This window comes from Balaenoptera physalus, assembly GCF_965194825.1.
Source record: "Balaenoptera physalus genome assembly, chromosome: 10".
Taxonomy (NCBI): Eukaryota; Metazoa; Chordata; class Mammalia; order Artiodactyla; family Balaenopteridae; genus Balaenoptera; species Balaenoptera physalus.
Window position 1 is genome coordinate 114061860 of NC_138889.1, and position 18017 is coordinate 114079876.

Genomic DNA, 18017 nt, shown 5'->3' on the forward strand with positions numbered 1-18017 from the left:
AGCAGCAAATCAGACGGCTGGGCGCCTGGGGACAAGGCGCGGGCGCGCGCCCGGCGGCCAGGCCGACGCCGAGGCTCCGGGGAGGCGGAGGGCCCGCGTGAGGCCGGAGGGGGGGCGGGGCTCGGGCTCTCCAGGAACCGCGCGGGTGCGGCCGAGCGCGGTGGGCGGTGCGGGGGGCGGGCTCGGATTCGGAAGGTCTGTTCTCAAGAGTGCCTGAGGCGACGTGGGGTTTTCTGCTCACTTTGGGGAGTGGGCCTGGGGGACAAGGGAGGGTGAGGGTGGACGTTAGCAAAGGGGCGGGGCGCCCAGCCGCGGCTGTGAGGTGGTGGTGCGGGTGGGCTTGCAGAGCGGCAGGCAGTCTGGCAGGAGCTTTGAGAGGCAGCAAAGCAGCTGGGGACACCAGGGAGAACTGGCTCTTTGCCTCCTGCCTGGGCGCTCCCGGGCAGGTCACTGAGTGCTGGCGGCCACTAGCCTGTCCCGCAGGTGCTTTTGCTGCTCACTCAGCCTCACGGCCCACTGGGGCGCCTCGGAGGAGCTGCGGCTCGGTGGGGAAGCGGTGCAGTCCGGACTTCTTCCAGTTCTGTTGGACCCTGAGCCCAAGATGCACCATCGTCCAAGGGTCTTGGAGGCCACGGGGCGGGGGGCGTCGAGCAGGGGGCTTGGACAGGGTCAGATTAAGGTTGTAGGAAAGCTGACGCTGCAGTGAGGGTGCTCTGCCCCTGGGGGGTGAGGGCAGGGACAGGGACCACAGGGGACGCTGCCTGATTGCTGTAGGCAGCGCCATGAGCCGCCAGTGCTGGGCCCCGAGTTCCAGGTCAGTCCGGGATGGGCGTGCGGGGCAGTCTGTTGTGAGCACAGGAGATGTCGGCTCTCCCCCACCTGGGCTCAGAGCTGGGAGCCTTGCGGAGGCCTCCTGTTTGCTTCCTTATCTAGAAGAGGGGGCTTAAGGTCCGTGTGATACCCCAGCGCCCTGGTAACTGCTCACCATTTGGGGGCTACACCTGGGAGGTGGACAGGGAGGGGGCCAGAGAGCCCTGCTCAAGGGCCCGTTATTGGTGAGAGTTTCCACAGGAGCCCCACCCATCACCCTGGCAGGTCAGAGGTCAGAGATACATCGGGGCTGCTCACTGGGGCCAGGGGAGCTACGTGGAGACCACCCCCCTTCTCTTGGGTGTTGGGACCGTAGGGAGTGTCCGGGAAGCAGGACGTACTGCCCAGCTCCTCATGCGTGTGCAGGACGGCCCTGACTGGGGGTCCGCTGGCCAGGACCCCCACATATCACCGTGGCCCCCAGCCCTTCTGCCACCTCCCCGCTCGCCCAGGCCTAGCCTTGGGAAGGGAAGGACGGTGCCGGTGCCGGTGCCGGTGCCGGGGTGGGCTGGGGCGGGCCCTAGAGGAAGGAGCCGCTTGACTCAGAGTTACAGGAAGAGTGGGGCAGGCGGGGCTGGCGGGGAGAACCACCAACTGCCCGCCAGCCCGCTGGGGAGGAGGGTGGGTGCCTGGGTGGGGTTTAGGTTGAGGAGAGGATGTGACTGCAAAGCCAGGAAGCTACGGGGAAAGTTCTTATTAAAACGCACAAACAAAAGCCAGGGCCTCGCCATGCTTCGCGATGCGTCTCGGGCAGCCGTGGTGATTTGGACTGGGCCGGGGGCCCAGCCGAGCAAAGAGTTTGCTCCCAAGCACACGTGAATGACCTCAGTGACGGACATCCCCTCCTCAGGAGGAAAGAGCTGGAACCAGGTGACTCCGTGTCCTCGCTGCTCAGCGTGAGCCTGTGTTCTCGTCCTCAGATGCCTTTTCCGGCCTGAGCCCTGCCCTCAAAATCAGGCCTGGCTGAGGGGAGGCCCGCAAAGCACGTGGCTTGTGTGAGCACGTGTGTGCGTGGTGCGTGTGTGCCAGTGAGAGAGCGAGGGGTGATGGGAGGCTGAGGGTGGGTGTGAGGTGCGGGGTGTGGGGTGTGCACAGATGCTCGTGGTTGTGTGCCAGGTGTGTGGACTGCCAGAGTGTCGGAGGTGTGGGGAGTGTGCACGTGTGCACGGGGACCAAGAGCTTAGTGCAGGGGGCGGGTGTACAGCACAGAGACCATACAGAGCACAGGGAGGGTTGCAGCGGAGGGTGTGCAGGGGGACACCTGTCACCTGGCCATGTGGTTTGGCCTGAATTTCCAGGAGGGTCCGAGGTTGCCTTTCCAGGGGTAGGAGGTCTTCCGAGGTTACAGAGGCCAAGGGGCCACTGCAGGAGTTGCCCTGGGACCCACTGGGCTGGGGGAAGGGGTGTGAGCCGCCCAGCCTCCCATAGCCCTCAGTGGGCTTGTCCTCCTGCTTCAAGGGCCTTCCCAGGACTGCCCTCCACTCCAGAGGACTTCTGGAAGGACCCTCTGCACCAGGCCCCCGGGAACGAGCCTGATGCTCCACCGATTTCCGAGGAAATTCCAGCCCAGCCAAACTAGGGGCTTCTAGCTGATCACGGGTCCACATCGGGTCACCCGTGCCGAAGGAATGGGGGGCAGGCTAAGACTCGTCCCTGCAAAGCCTCAGGGGCCCCACGTGTGGGGGGAGGGCCTGAAGGAGCCGGGGCCCTGGTGTGTGCACTTAGCAGGGAGGAGGGGGAGGACTAGATACCCAGTAAATACCCGCTGGGCACCAGGGAGGAGATGCCCAAGGCCCGGCTGCCAAGGAGTCTTCCTCGAAGGCTCTGACACTGGGGCTTCACGCCCCGCCTTTCAGCCCAGGTCACTGGAGAGCTTTTGGGTCAAGAGGCGTGTGGCTGCTGCCAGTCTGGCGGGGAGTGGTCCCGGACCCCGCGCAGGAGAAAAAGGTCACCTGTGGGCGGGTGGGGGCTTCCCCTGGAGAACTAGATGGGCAGTGTGGACGAAAGTGCCTGGGTCTGAAGATGACAAACGGGTGGCGGCGCCAGCACAGGACCCAGAAGGAGGGCTGCCCCGTGAGACCAGCCTGACCCCCCCGCTCGCCCCTCCTGCCTCGACACCTCGGCCCAGTGCAGCCTCAAGTGCTGGGTTCACGCGTGCGTGGTGTACCCAGGACGGCGTCCAGAACAAAACCCCATGGCTGGGAGTGAGGCTCGGTCAGGCAGCCCAGCACTCGAGAACCCCGAGCCCCCCGGAGCCTCGGTGCAGGCTGAGTGCAGCTGTGCTGCAGCCCCCCTGCCTGTATGTGGCAGCCCTGTCCCAGGGGACCTGGGAACGAGGCCAACTCCCGGGCTCACGAGGGGTGCCGGGAGCGCTGTCCCACCCTGGGCTGTCACGGTGTCCCCGGGGCAGATGACGTGCAGTCTAGGCTGTGCCTGGTGCTCTGCGGCCTCCACGCGGCAGCTGGGGCAGAGGCAGTGCTTCGGTGGCCAGAGTTACACGTTAACTTATCCTGTTCTTGTTTAACTTGCTCCCGGGGATGGCGGCAGCCTCTGACCCGTCCCGGTGCCCTGGCTGACTGGCCACAAGGACAGAGATTGAATCCTGCCCAGCCCTTGAGGGATCAGTCTGCTCGGCCAAGAAGCCCCGGGGAGCCGTGGGTGGCACCAGTGTCCAGCCTGCCTCGAGGAGGCCCCGGCCAGACCATGGCAGGTAGACGGTCAGAGAGGGATGGGCACGGGCTCTACTCCCACCTCCTGCCCCTCAGGCTGGCTCCACGCTGCAGTGTGGCCTGGCCTCTCTGCTTGGCCTCAAGCCAGGGGTACAAAGACCTCTGTTTGCCCCTCCCCTATGGCCCGGGGTCCTGACCCCATGGTTAGGATGGGCCCTCACCCTCTCCTGCCCAAGGCCTCTAGACCAGGCTCGTGGGGGTCAGTAAAGCCCAGGGATACTGGGAGTGGGCGCTGGTGGGGGGCCATGGGGGGCGGGCTGCTGGGAGACCACACTACCAAGATGATGGCGGTCTTCTATGCCTACCGGCTCCGGCTCATCACCCCAATTTAAAGATGAGAAAGTTCAGATCTTGGGGAGGTGAGAAGGCTTGCCTGTGGCCAGGAGTAGAGGGTCCTGGAACCCCCAGCTCCCATATCAGGTGGAAGGTGCTGACACGCAACCCCTGACTCCCCCACACCACCGGTGTCCAGTAGAGGGGCCGGGGCCTGGCATCAGAGCAGTGGGCGACAGGTGCACACAGGAAACGTGTGCTGGCTCACGTTCTGGGTAGACAGGCAGCTAGGCGGGCCCTGCTGAGCTGGGGGGCGGTGCTGGGTCAGCTCAGCCATGACTCCATGCTAACATCTTCTCTGAGGACTGGCGGCCACATCCAGGGCAGGCAGAACAGAAGAACCAGCTGCTGCTGGGGTAAGACGTGCCAGATGCCAGGCCCTGTCCCCCAAGGGACTTGTGGACAGACATGGTGTGGTTACCAAGCAGCACATGCCACTGGCCACCTTGGTTTTTTCCTGGCCCACAGACCATCTGTGGACAGTGGGAGGCTGGCATCGTGGGCAGAGCTAACCCACTGGGTCCTCTCTCTGCAGGACCCTGCGACAGGGCCCCTGACTTCCTCTCCCCATCTGGAAACCAGGTCCTGTGGCCTGCCCTGGGCAGTGTGGTCACTCTGAACTGCACGGCCTCGGTGGTCTCTGGGCCCCACTGCCCCTTGCCCTCGGTCCAGTGGCTGAAAGATGGGCTGCTGCTGGGCAATGGAAGCCACTATGACCTCCATGAGGACTCCTGGTAAGAGATGAGGGTGTCTGGGGTCAGGTGACCACGCTGGATATGCCCACCCCCAGTGGCCTCTCTGACCTACACCCTGGTCTGTCATCACCTGGACATGGGCTGGGGAGTGACTGACCAGACATGACACGGTCAGAGTGCCACTCTGGATGCACACTAAGAGTCAGTGACTGCAGGGACAGATGGCCCCTCTAGACACTCACCTTGTAGGCCGCCCAGGGCCATGGGTGCCAGCAGAGTCCTACAGCCTGAATTACTCATTGACCGTCGGGCCAAGCCTAGGATCTGAGGACCCCCAGGACCCAGACCCAGGATTAGGGTGACTGTCCCAAAAGGGATCCACACCCCCTTCATGTTCTGGCCATTTCTCTTAGCTTATGGCCCAAGGACTGCCCAGGAGGCCCAAATCTGCAGCCTCTCTGGGTGAATCCCGGACAAGTGGGGCTCTGGGGCATCAAGTGATGCTGTCGGGCCCCAGGTGAGGGGGTGGGGCCTCGTCTCCCCAGGGTCAAGGCCAACTGGTCAGAGGTGCTTGTGTCCAGTGTCCTGCGGATCAACCTGACCAGTACTGAGGACTTCAGGACCTTCACCTGCTCCGTCCAGAACACCAGCTCCTCTTCCTTCACTCTTGGGAGAGCTGGTGAGTGGGGTCCAGTGGGGTAGAAGCTAGGAGGGAGGCCTGGGGAGCCTTTAGGCTTGGAGGGTGCTGGGGCGGCTCAGTCAGTGGCTCTGTCCCCAGGCCTGGCTGGACATGTGGCCGCGGTGCTGGCCTCACTCCTGGTCCTGCTGGTCCTGCTCCTGGCAGCGCTGCTATACGTGAAGTGTCGACTCAATGTACTGCTCTGGTACCAAGACACGTATGGGGAGGTGGAGATGAACGGTGCGTGGGACGCGGATAGATGCGGATGCGGAGTCAGCCACGGGGCCTCCCTAGGCTCAGCTCTGGGTGGGGGGGATTGGCTCTGGAGGTGGGGGCGAGGAGGCATCCGTCCCTGGAGGGCACTGGCGAGATCCCAGTCCAGGGAAGGGGGGTGTCTCTGTGCGGCCCAGGAGGGCACAGGGCCGGCAGAAGGGGGCCACGGTAGCCTGGTTCCAGGGCTCCACTCGGAATCCTGAGCTGAGGAGGAGTCTAAGCGGGGTCCGGGGCCGAGATCTGCTGGGTCTGCGTCTGGGGGGCTGGCCTGGCCCCTGGGGCACAAGGGGGTAGGTTTAGGGGGCCCCGAGGGTGGCAGGCCTAGGCCTGGAAAGCGGCCGCGCTGACCCGCCGCCTTCCGCAGACGGGAAGCTCTACGACGCCTACGTCTCCTACAGCGACAGCCCCGAGGACCGGAAGTTCGTGAACTTCATCCTGAAGCCGCAGCTGGAGCGGCGTCGGGGTTACAAGCTCTTTCTGGACGACCGCGACCTCCTGCCGCGCGCGGGTACCGCGGCGCCCTGCCCCTTTCCGCTCGGGCCCAGCCCCGATCCGGGGCGCAGACCCCGCCTTTCCAGGGCCACGCCCCGCTTCTCCAGGGGCACGCCCCTCAAGCCCACCTCCTCCCCGTCCAGGACCCAGCCCCATCTCTCGGGCCCCGCCCCTGTTCCGGCCCAGATCCCGCCTTCCCAGGGCCACGCCCCCTCGGGTCCTCCTCAGGCCCGGGCTAGGGCCCCGCCCCTTCTAGGGCCCCGTCCGCACCGCCCACGCCGATGCCCGGGTTCCCGCAGAGCCGTCGGCCGACCTCCTGGTGAACCTGAGCCGCTGCCGGCGCCTCGTCGTGGTGTTGTCCGACGCCTTCCTCGGCCGGGCCTGGTGCAGTCACAGCTTCCGGTGGGTCCCGCGCGGGGCTGGGTGGGCCCCAACTGCGCCCCCCCTGACGGTGCCGCCCTCGCAGGGAGGGCCTGTGCCGGCTGCTGGAGCTCACGCGCAGACCCATCTTCATCACTTTCGAGGGCCAGCGGCGCGACCCCGCACACCCTGCGCTCCGCCTGCTGCGCCAGCATCGCCACCTGGTGACCCTGCTGCTCTGGAGGCCCGGTTCCGTGGTGCGGAGGGGCAGGGGGCGGGGAGGGAGGGGGCTTGTGCATGGGAGCCCGTGGGTGGAGGCGCCATGGTCAGCCGTCCAGAGGAGTGGGCTCTTTGGGGCCAAGGGGACCAGGGTCTTTCCGTGTTGGCATCCCCCCCCACCCCCCCCTCAATTGTTCACGCCTGCTAACTGCCCCACCTTGGTCTCCAGACACCTTCCTCCGATTTTTGGAAAGAGCTACAGTTGGCGTTGCCACGGAAGGTGCAGTACAGAGCGATGGAGGGAGACCCCCAGACCCGGCTGCAGGATGACAAGGACCCCATGCTGATTGTGCGAGGCCGGGTCCCAGAGGGTCGGACCCTGGACCCGGAGCTGGACCCTGACCCTGAGGGGGACCTGGGTATGCCCACCGGCCCCACCCCTGACCCTGAGAAGCTCAGCCTGAGTTGGAGGGGGGCTGCATAAGGTGGAGCCCCAAAAAGGGTCCAGGCGGCGGGGACTGCTCCCTGCAGCCCGTGGATGGGCTTAATTCCCAGCACCTCCCACCGCCTCTTTCCGTGAAGGTGGTCGGGCCCGGGGCCTGACTGGGAACCTCCAGGACCTCAAATGCCACCATGCAGGAGGGGCAGCAGGGAGTGACCCTGGCAGAAGGCAGGCTGTGGGCAGCCCAGCCTCAGGCCTGGCGGTACCCCTCCCCAGGTGTACGAGGGCCTGTCTTTGGGGAGCCAGCAGCTCCACCGCATGCAAGTGGGGTCTCGCTTGGAGAGGGCCAAGGCAGTGAAGTGGATGTGTCCGACCTTGGCTCCCGAAACTACAGTGCCCGCACGGACTTCTATTGCCTGGTGTCGGAGGATGACGTGTAGCCCCTGCCCCCTGGAGCAGCACGATCACCAGGGACGGCTGGGGGCAGGGCTGATTTTTTTCCCACTCAGCAGGACCACGAGCCCTGTCTACCTGCAGCCCTGGGACCTCGGGGAAAGAGAATGGGCCCAGCGACCCTCCTTGTGCCAGAAATAAAGTCCTTTGGAATCCTGCCCAGGTCTCGGCCTCTCCTCTCCTGGGGCAGGAAGGGGGTATGCATTGTCCTGAGCAGAACACCCCCCCACACTCACTTCCGTCTCAGGCACGCCAGGGCCCTGGATCCCTCCCTCTTCTCACTCCATGGCCATCTGGTCACCACATCTGGGTGTCCACTCAAGCCCACCCTCTCCCCATCCTCCGTCCTGAGCCAGCTCAGGCACATCTCTTGCGGTGGCCTCCTCGGGTCTCCCTGCGTGGGGCTGTGACTGTTCCCAGGTCCACTCTCATCCAGACAGTCCTTGGGGGCAGGCCCCTCAGAGACTTCAGGTTCTGAGCTTTGCAGAAAAAGCCTGTTGTTGTACAAATATCAGTGGGAACTTTACAAGCAAAAGGCCTGGCTTGGTGAGATGGAGAGAGGTTCCAGAACCTACTGGACCCCAAACCTCAGACAGCATGAGTATCCCTGTCAGGGCACCTCCAGGCCCAGGAAGGCAGGGCGGGGAGAGGTGTTGGATGCATGTGGGACGTGAGCACAGCCCGGCAGGGCAGCACCGAGGCCAGTGGGAGTCACAGCTGCCCCAGAAGCACTCGTTCCTCTGCACACAAGGTCCCCAGCTCTGCTGCTTCTGCGCCTTACTTGGCTTGAGGCTGCCTCTGCTGTCTGCCCCATCTCCTCCGTTCTCTCCGCCAGCTCTCCTGCTGCCGGACACGCCCTCCTCCCTGTCCTGGGTCCCCTGACCTGGAGAGGCCTGTGTATGGCCCCAGGGGGGAGTGTCCTAAGGGGCAGGCATGGTTGCGCTTGGGGATATTGCTGAGTCCTTGGGTCCGACCCCCAGGTCTGACCAACCAGAGAAGCATGAGGGCCCGTGGCTGCTGAGTTCACGGCCACCTTTATTCCCATTGCTGGCTGTCCCGAGGCACTGCTGGGCCGCAGCCAGTGCCACCTCTGCCAGTGTGACCTGGCTACCACCCCACGCATCAGAGCAGCCTCAAGCCCTGCCCCACCCCCTGCCCTGCAGAAGCCGATTCCCCAGCCGCAAGCCCCTGTCCCCTCCCCCGTGGCCCAGGCCTTCAGGTTGCACGTGGACGGGGCTCCAGCGAGAGCCCCTGGGCCATCATCGACCCTGTCCTCCAGGCTGGCTGGCGAGCAGCCCTGAGCTGAGCCCTTCCCTCGGAGGTGGGTCACATCGCACGCTCCTTCAAGGAAGGCTTCGCCTACGGGCCCAGGAAGTCTTCCTTTCGGTAGCCCTTCTGCGGTGGAGAAGGGCCTGGGGTCAGGGCGTTGCTGCTCCACATCCCGTCCCCCCGGGTGTGCTGGGAGCGGGCCCCTGGTCTTAGGGGTGCCCTGGGCCACATGGGTTTCCGTGTCCTTCCCTGCCGTCCTGGGCCCACGTCCCACACGCACAGCCCCGCCTGCCCTGGACCGCGGGAACATACCGCCCGGAAGTCTCGGTGGAGCTTGTTGTACTGCCACAGGTTGGCCAAGAGGCTGGAGGCTGCCCGGGAGGACGTCTCATTGTCAGGGCTGGGGGGGCAGGGGGCAGGGGTTAGTGGGGTGACAGGCTTGGCCAGAAGGCAGGGCAAGCTGGGGGGGCAGGGTGGGCACGGGGCTCGGGCCCTGACCTGTCCCGCTTCTTCTTGATGAAGAACAGCTTGCGCAGCCCATCGAAGTAGAGCAGGTCTCGGGCGGCCACGGGACTGGCCACCACCAGGTTGTTGAGGACGGCTATGATGTTCACCAGCACGTCGGCCGGGGGCGAGTTCTCGCCCGGGCTGCCAGGCAGCTTCTCAATCAGGTGACTCACCACCTTGGTGGCTGCCAGGAGGTCGGGGCGGTCAGTCTCCGTTGCCCGCCCCCTGCCCCGCCCCCTTGGCACCGGCCATCCCCTGCTCCCCCAGGGCGCTGGTGCGCCTGTCTGCCCACCAGCTCTGGCTTCCCAGAAGCCGGCCGGAGGAGCAGTGCAGACGCGTCCCGGCGTGCGCCCAGCCCCGGGGAGGCAGAGCCCGGGCGTCGGGCGGCTGGACTCACACAGCTCGTCCTTGTTCCTGGCGTTCCGAGCCAGGTTTCGGATGAGGCCGGTCAGTGAGCGCAGCTGGTGGTGGTCAGCGGTCCGAACTCGGTCCAGCAGCGGGTTCAGGATGCGCTCCTGCTCCAGAGCCAGCCGGCTCAGCACGCCCGCCCACTGCCGGCAGGAGAGGGGCTGGTGAGAACGGGTGCTGGCACCCCGTGGAGGCCCCGGGTCTGCTCCCTCCTGGCCCAACCCTCCCGGCACCTTCCTGAAACTCAGTGCAGCCCCGGGGGCCGGAGGTGGCCTCCTCCAGCCGCATCCTGCCTGCCTTCCTCTCTCGCTCCGAAGCTCTGGCCCCCCGATGCACCGTGAAGTCCGGGAGAGCAGGCTCCTGTCCCCCGTCCACCCCTTGCGTGCCCAGTGCCCCGCGTCCCCAGCGCGTGGCCAGGTGTGGTCCCAGGCCACCTCACCCTGCGGTCGCCTGCGGTGATGTTCTGCAGCGCCCCGGCAGCCGCTTCCGTCGTGTGCCGGTTGAGCTCACAGCGCTGCAGCAGCCGGTTGTACAGCGCCACGACCTGGGGGCTCCACAGCCACTCCAGGCCCTTGGGGTCCTTAGACACCTCGGCGAAGGTGAGCGCGTCGGCCATGAGGGGCAGCTGGGCAGGAGGGCGTGGAGGGTCAGCCGAGGTCACCCGGGATCCCTGCTTCCGCCCGCCCGCCTGCCCAGGCCCGCACCCACCTCTCGGAGCCGCCGGCTCTGTGGCGTGAAGCAGCCCACTGCCTCGCCTGGCGGCGCCCCTGCCGCATCCCGGCGGCCTCGGCCCTCCAGCCGCTGCAGGGCGGACGGTGGCATCTCGTCGTACAGGCGGTAGGACAGGTTCCTGAGCACGCACACGGCGTTCTCCACGCTCTGTGGACAGAGGGCGGACCTCGGTCAGAGCAGGCTGGAGCCCCTCGGGCCCCGGGGCACTGGCTGACCCTCACCTTGTCCTCGCGCTTGCCCGCGTCCAGGGCGTGGTTGATATAGGTGACCAGGGAGTCCACCAGCCCGTGGCACTCACGCATCTTCTGGCGAGTGGCCTGGGAGGCCGAGCTGAGGTTCCTTTGGATGGAGGCAGATCAGAGACCCCCGTTGGGACCGCAGGCAGAGCCCACCCCACAGGGACCCACCCAAGGCTGAGGTCCTGAGCACCAATCCCCTCCTCCCCCGAGCTGGGCTCTGCCCCTCGGCACCTCCGCGTGCCTGCCCATCCCCTATCCACTTCTCAAAGTGTCCGGGGCTCCGGGGAGGTTATAAATATCAGATCAAATCCCTGATTTAAAGAAATCTGAGCCTGCAGCCCCCAGTCTGTTGACATCTGGCGGGGGGCCACCCCTGGTGGCCCGTTCCACTCTTGCGTCAGTGCCTCTGCCTCGCCGTCCACTTCTCCCAGCGCCCACCCCCCCGTGGCCCCGCCTTGTCATTCAGACCTCAGATCCTAACGCCCCTTCCCTGGGCCTCCCCTGCCTGCTGCCCGTCGCACCTGAGGAAGCCCGTGGCATTGTAGAAGATCTCCGCTTCCGAGGCGTTCTGCTGGGTGAGGGGCGTTCCCCCGGCCCCTGAGAAGGGGCTCAGCACCAGGTCTGTGAGCTGCTCCAGCGTGTCTCGGGCCAGGCGGTCCTTCAGGTGGTCACTGGAGGACAGGTTCCACAGGATCCCTGGGGCAGGCGGGCCGAGGCCGTGGTCAGGGACGGCCCTCCAGCCCCTCCGCCTCTCCCGGGGATGGCAGGGCGGAGGCCCCTAACCTCTCCCACGGCCCCGCCTGGCACTTCGAGCCTCGCTGGGGAGGGTCTGAGTGTGACGTGTAGGGTCACGGGGCTGCAACGGCACAGAGAGGAGGACGCTCGGGGACGCGGGGCCTGGGGCTGGAGTCCAGCTCCAGAGACGTGCCCCAGGGATGGCCGTGGGGACCGAGGGAAGGGCGGCAGAGCGGCGGGCGGGGAGCAGGGCCACCTGTGACGTTCTTGCGCAGCTCGTCGTCCTGCTCGCGCAGCGTCCGCAGCAGCTCGAAGATGCCGTTCTCCTCCACCAGGGCCAGCTTGTTGTCCGCGTTGTCGTAGACAAGGTTGCGCATGGCGCCCGTGGCGTGGCGCTGCACCTCCTGGTTGGCGTGGTTGAAGAGCTTCACCAGCCTAGCCACCGCCTGGAGGCTGCGGGCCTGTGGGCATAGCCACACGGGTGTTAGCACGTGTGCACACGCTGCATAGGTATGTGCAAGCGTATGCAGGTGTATACGGATGTGTGAGTACATATGCAGGTGTATGGAGATGTGTGCAGGTGTGTGCAGAGGTGTGCAGAAACATGCAAATGTGTGCGAGTGTGTGCAGGTATGTGCAGGTATATAGAGACGTGTGCATACACATACAGGTGTATGGAGATGTGCGCAGGTGTGCGCAGATGTGTGCACATGTGTGCAGAAGCGTGCGGGTGTATAGAGATGTGTGCATACTCATGCAGGTGTATGGAGATGTGTGCAGATGCATGCAAATGTGTGCAAAGGTGTGCAGGTGTGTGCAGGTATATAGAGACGTGTGCATCCACAGGCAGGTGTATGGAGATGTACGCAGGTGTGTGCAGGGGTATTCAGATTTGTGCAAGTCAGTCCCTCCTGCCCCTCCTCTGCTGAGGAGGCTCTGGGCAGGTGGGGTCTGCCCAGGCAGCTTGGGGATCAGTGAGGGGTGGTCAGGGACCAGAGGACAGTGAGTGAAGGGGGGCCCATGAGGGTGGTAAGCAGGGGCGGTCACCTGCTTCTTGGCTGCTGTGTCACTGTAGCACTTGTGCTGAATGTAGGCTGCTCCCAGCACCTGCAGGTTGGGATCTGAGGCCATGAGGTACTTGACTGCCGAGGGCAGGTCAATGTCATCAAAGCTGCAGAGACAAGAGATGGGTCAGGCTGAGCCTGGGGCAGACCAGGGTCATGGCAGAAGCCCCCTCCCCGAGCCAGGCCCAGCTCACCCGCTGCTGAGCCTCTGCACAGTGCGGTGGCCACCGTAGCTGTCCAGCCCACGCGTGTCCGGCAGGTGGCCCGAGTCGCCCAGGCTGAGGCTGAGGCTGCGCACAGATGGCGCCCGGATAGCGGGCTCCAGGACGCCCCCTGGCACTCCCCCAGCCCCCACACGGCTGCGGTGGCCGCTCTGGAACCGCTGCAGGGTCCGCATGGCGGGGGCACGGATGGTCCGGCTGGGCGGCCCCTCGGCAGCCTCCGGCCAGTCCAGGCCCCCAGCCCGGCCACAGCTGGAGCTGGCCTGGCGCTCACAGGCAAAGGCCCTGTAGGCGGAGGTGGCCGCCGGCTCCAGCGGCTCCTCCACCACTCTGTAGCATTCATCCGGGCCCCCGGCCCCCAGCCTGAGCGAGCGCAGGGACAAGGTGTCGTGATCCGCCCAGCTCCCCACCCTGCCACGCTCGTGGAAGGACGTGGGCCGGGTGGGCGGGGGCGCGGCGGGCTGGGCACCCCTATACCCTGCGGCCCCAAGGGCACTGCCTCCGCTCTGGGCTGAGCTCAGCCTTCGACCGGAGCTCACGTCCACGGCCGAGCGGGAGGACCAGGAGACAGGGTTGCAGGCGGGCCTGGCGATGGGCCGGAAGGTCTGTGGGGCAGGGAGGGGAGGGCAGTGAGGGGCGCTGGGCTTCCTGACGCTGGAGCCCCCAGAGCCCCCAGAACCTCCCTCACGGGGCTCCGGGCTGTCACTCACCGAGGTGTCCCCGCTCCGGCCCTGGGAGCGGGAGCTGAAACCGGCCTGCAAGGTGTGGTACTGAGCCCGGCACGCGCCTGTGGAAGGGACAGTGCAGCGTGGCTGGGCTGACGGCAAGGCACTGGCCTCCTGCCTCCCCTCCTGCCCTGAGCCCTGGTGGGGAGGCCAGTGGACTCTGGGGCAGGTGCCTTGGCTTCTGGTCCCTGCCGTTGCCTTGTCATCCCTCCCACAGCCCTCGTCCCTTCCAGCTGTGCCCCTCAGCGGGGGACGGATGTGCTCAACCTGCTGACCTCCCGGCTACCTGGGGAGTGTGCCAGGGCCTCCTTCCTCAGCTCCCCGATCCCTACCAGGGCACAACGCCTGGCCACCGCCCCCAGGAAGCCACACTGACCTCCCGGGAGCCCATCCTGTGCTGTTGCTCACTCACCGCGGACACACAGTCTCCCTGGACCAGTGCCCTGAGGCGCAGTCCCCTGACCCACCTGGCCGAGCCACACCCACCCCTAGCCACACACAAACCGGGGGCACCGGCGCCAGCCCGCCTGCATGGCGAGCGGACAGACGGGCAGGTGGATGGAGGGCGGAGGGTGGAGAGATGGGGGGAGGGCGGGTTGGACCATCAGAAGGATGGGTGGTTGGATGAACAGACTGGTGTGTGAAGGGGTATCTAAGCCGGGAGGACGGAGGGACGGGTGGATGCTGAAGGGAGAACTGAATGAATATGTGGATGACAGGTGGCGCGGGGTGGTTGGTCGGGTGTATAGGAAGAGCTGAGAACGCCCAGAGAAGAGTTGGGCAAAGGTCAAACCAAGGCAGAGCAGTGGGAACGGACTGGGGTGGCATCACCTGGGCAATGCCAGGGACGGGGTCTTTGGATGGGGAGGGTGTTCCTGGGGTGGGCAGCCTCTGCTAGAGTCCCTGCTGTGGCCACACCTGGAGGGGGAAGAGTCCCATCCCCCAAAGGCCAGGGTAGAGTTCCTTGGCTGAAGGGATTCAGGGTGAGGGTGAAGGGAAGGGGGGGCCTTGGACCCTCCCCCAACCTCTGCCTCAGTGAGGTCTGGGGGGACTCCCCCGCCCAGCACGCTCCCCAGACGGGCCCTGGTTAATGAGGCTTCTGGGCAGGGGCTATTCACCCTTTGACTCTAGTGAGGCTCAGCCGTGGGGGGGCACGGCCCTGAGCCCGGGGGCCTTACCCCCACCCCCAAATTATAATCCTTTTTCCCCTAATTGCCAGGGTAGCCAGGGTGGTAATTAACCCCTCCCTGCTCCCTCCTCTACCCCATGACCCCTGGGCACCCAACTTGGCCACCAGCAAGGCTGAGGCCCGGGTAGGGGAGGACGCAGGAATCCAGGCAGCCCTGGCGGCCCCTGTGCTGGCTGACCCGCTTATCCCCCGACCAGCAGCTGGCGGCCAGTACTGGGAAGGGCTCTCTGGACATCACGCGAGCCACTGTGAAGCGGGGTCTTGGCCCCTGACATCCTGGAGGCTCCTCTTACTATCTAACCTTGGTCCTTGTTGCTGCAGCCTGGCAAGGGAGGAAATGGCATTTCTAGAAGCGCCCTGAACTTGCTGCACACACTGATGCACACGCACACACACACGTACACCCGTGCACGTGCCCCGTGCACGAACCGGGGTTCCTACACAGGGGCTGCCTGGCCCTGAGGGGCATTCCCCCACCCGCTGCTCTCATGGAGAATATCCGGGTCACCCCAGCAGGGCCCCCCCCGCAATTCCGCAGGGAGACCCTGGCCCAGACAGGCCGTGGCTCTCCTGCAGGAGTCGCAGACCCCGCCCCTCACCTTTCTGTCTGCTCATTCCCGTGGGGCATGGGGGGTGGACGCTAGAGTCTGGGCGTCTGTGTCTCTGCGTTTGTGTCTCCAGGGGAGTGACGTGTGTGTCTGCGTGTCTGAGACCGTGTGTGAGCCCGTGGGATGTGGGACCGGACGCGTGTGTGTTCCGGGTTTGCCGACAGAGACGGACCCGGCCGGCCACATGCCACTTCTCCCGTGCCCCACCTGGGGGGGCGGGAGGCTCAGGGCCCAGTGGGCAGGTGAGGCCCAACCCGGCTCTCAGGGAGGACCCCCGGGGTCCCTGCCCGGAGGTGGAGGCCTCACCTTTGGCTTCTCCCACGCCTGGAGGCGTAGGGCGGTGACTCAAGGCGGGCCTGAGTGAGTCAGGGAGCTGAATCCGGAGCGGCTCCACCGCGGCCTCTGGCCCTCGCACCACCACGCCCGCCGGGGCCACCTCCACCCGCCACCCACCGTGGGCACCCGGCCAGCGTCTGCCTACCTCTGGCCGCCTCGGCCACCCCGTCGGGCTGGGCCGGCCCGTTCTGCCAAGGCTGCTGACCCAGCTGCAGGAGGCGAGCGCGGACCTGCTCCTGGACGCGAGCTGCACGCAGCCTCTCGGCCTCCGGCCCTTCGGTGCCCCGGCGGTCCAGCTGCAGGTCCGAGGGCAGCGCCAGGGAGTACACACCCATCTCGGGCTGCAGGGCCGACAGCAGGAAGTTACCGTCCTGCATGGCGGCGGGCGCGGGGGCCGGGTCTGCCTGGCCTGGGCCCGGTCGCCACCTCCAGCCCGATCTGTCTCCGCTGTCTCTTCCCGCGCCGCGGCCCTGTCCCCGAAGTCCCCTCCCCGCTGGCCTCGCCCAGGGCTGGCCCCGGAGACCGACGCCGCCCAGCCCTGAGCTCAGCTAGGGGCGGGGACACCTGGGCCAGGTGGGAGGGAGGGGCTACCGCCCGCTTAAGGTGGAATTTGGGCGGAAGAACAGGCCCTGCGCGTTACCCCTCCTTCTGCCCATCCCAGGACAGGGCAGAAGGGGTCCGGGCCCTTCTTTGTTCCCAGCCTGTCCTTTGGGATAGGACACAGCCGGTCCTTTGGGCCTACTGTTCTGAGCATTAGGGAAGGGCGGAGGGAGGCCACCTTGGGGAGTCTGAGGGCGGGGGCTCCCCCTCCCTGGGGAGCTGGGGGCTCCAGGTCACTCCAGGGACCAGGCACCGCAGCAGTGAGGTTGGAGTGAGGCCTAGCAGGGGTCAAGTGCTAAGGGACAGAGTTGAGAATAAAAGGCTTGGAGTGGAGCTTTAAGGTGGACGGGGGCTCTATGGGGCCCTCGTCCTGGTCCTTGGTGCCCAAGAGACCCCAGAAGCAAGAGGTGAGACGGGCCCACCCCAGGCTCATGACCCCCCAGACCTCCATCCTGCAGACTCCGGAAGTGCCCCCAGCCCCCCGCCTCTGCAGAGGCCTCCAAAGGGCTGGCTAGCCCTCCCGGGCCCCCGCCCCCCCAGGCTGTGGAGGTGGGAGGCGTCTCCCAACCCATGAGTCAAGGCTCAGCTCAGCAGGGGCAGGCGGGGCTGCCCCAGGGGGTTGACTCAGAGGGCCCCTCCTGCCCGGGCTGGGGGCGCAGGATCTGCCGTGCGCCGGGGAGAACCCAGGAGTCCAGGCGAGCAGGGACTTTGAGGGGTCGGAGTTGTGTGGGGAGGGGAGGCCCAGCAGTCAGAGGTGGGAGCGGGAGGGCCAGGCTTAGCAGCGCTCGCCCCAGGAAGGTCTCCCTGGAGCGGCACCGCCAGCTGGGCCAGCACGCTCCAAGGCCTCCCGTGTAGGCCCGGCTTGGATCCAGGACAGGCCCCTGGCGGACTGAGTTGGGGCTGAGCCCAGGGGGGCTGGAGGGGTGCGGGCTGAGTGGCCTCATGTACCTCCTGGGTTCCCCTGGAAAAGTCGCCCTGGGGCCACCCTCACAGGCCTTCCCTCCCATGGCAGGCCCTGACCCTGGGCCCTGGCCCCATGAAGGCAGGGGACTTGAGCCCAGGTGGGAATGGTGGCTGGGGGCAGTGGCCTGGGGGCGAGCTGGGGTCGGGGTCAGAAGGCAGCCCTAGGGGTGAGGTCAGTGCTGGGGAGGGGACTGGGGGTGGGAGTCAGAGGTCAGCGTAGGGGGTGAGAGAGGGAGGGGAGGGTCCCCGGAAAGGACAAGGTGAACCCTGGGGTGGAGTCTCCCGGCTCAGGGGATGGGCACAGTGGGCGACCTACCCTGCTGGTGGTCCAGATACTGCCGGCCCCCGGGCTCATCCCAGAGGCCTCCGCTGCCGGCTGAGGAGTCCTGGGCTGCATCCCGGGCCCAGCACTGCCGTCGGGGCCTCAGTGTGGGACAGGACTGCCGGGGCACCGGGAGGGTGGGGTGGGAACGCCCGCACGCCCAGCGAGCTCATCAGACCGGTTGCTTCCCTGGGAGACGTGTTTTGTGTGGAAAAATCCCAGGATACAAGTTTGTACAGCGCTGAGTGCGCCTGGAGGCCCGCCCTTCACGCTAGTCCACCTGGGCTCCCCCTGGCAGGGCAGCAGGCCTCGAGGGGCAGACTGCAGGTGGGGTCCAGAGGTCCTGGGTGGTGGGACAGGGCTGCAGAGGGATGGAAGGGGCTTTGGTGGGGTCGGAGCCATGGGATGGAGAGGAGGTGCCAGGCAGACACCCCCTAGGTCTGGTTTTCCACAGCTTGCGGGGGCCTCAGGGCCAGTTCTCTGGGGCTTACCCCTCCTCTTGGCAGGGAGGGCTGCGGGTGCCCCCAGGCTGTGCCGAGCCTCCCTGAGGACCT

At 66.4% G+C, this 18017-nt stretch overlaps 2 protein-coding genes across 5 annotated transcripts; one reads left to right on the forward strand and one right to left on the reverse strand.

Moving 5' to 3' along the window:
* Window positions 1-1476: 1476 nt before the first annotated feature.
* On the forward strand, window positions 1477-7703 carry SIGIRR (single Ig and TIR domain containing). Of its 4 annotated transcripts, XM_082477773.1 has the most exons (10): window positions 1477-1740; window positions 3418-3580; window positions 4468-4666; window positions 5173-5306; window positions 5406-5546; window positions 5944-6087; window positions 6371-6473; window positions 6538-6688; window positions 6880-7069; window positions 7369-7703. In XM_082477773.1, the coding sequence occupies exons 1-10, from the start codon at window positions 1690-1692 to the stop codon at window positions 7530-7532; spliced, it is 1440 nt and encodes a 479-aa protein (XP_082333899.1). In that variant the 5' UTR covers window positions 1477-1689; the 3' UTR covers window positions 7533-7703. The 4 variants fall into 4 exon arrangements, with proteins under 4 accessions (XP_082333899.1, XP_082333900.1, XP_082333898.1 ...); XM_082477772.1 differs by lacking the exon at window positions 1477-1740 and having other exon boundaries at window positions 2493-3580; window positions 5472-5546; XM_082477771.1 differs by lacking the exon at window positions 1477-1740 and having other exon boundaries at window positions 2494-3580.
* An 857-nt stretch (window positions 7704-8560) lies between these two features.
* PKP3 (plakophilin 3) lies at window positions 8561-17675 on the reverse strand. The gene is made up of 14 exons (XM_082477761.1): window positions 17458-17675; window positions 15724-15919; window positions 13431-13507; window positions 12694-13325; window positions 12483-12606; window positions 11692-11896; window positions 11222-11396; window positions 10683-10800; window positions 10438-10608; window positions 10169-10354; window positions 9719-9872; window positions 9313-9505; window positions 9127-9214; window positions 8561-8940 (listed from the first exon to the last, which is right to left on the reverse strand). The coding sequence occupies exons 1-14, from the start codon at window positions 17536-17538 to the stop codon at window positions 8905-8907; spliced, it is 2436 nt and encodes an 811-aa protein (XP_082333887.1). The 5' UTR covers window positions 17539-17675; the 3' UTR covers window positions 8561-8904.
* Window positions 17676-18017: the final 342 nt, after the last annotated feature.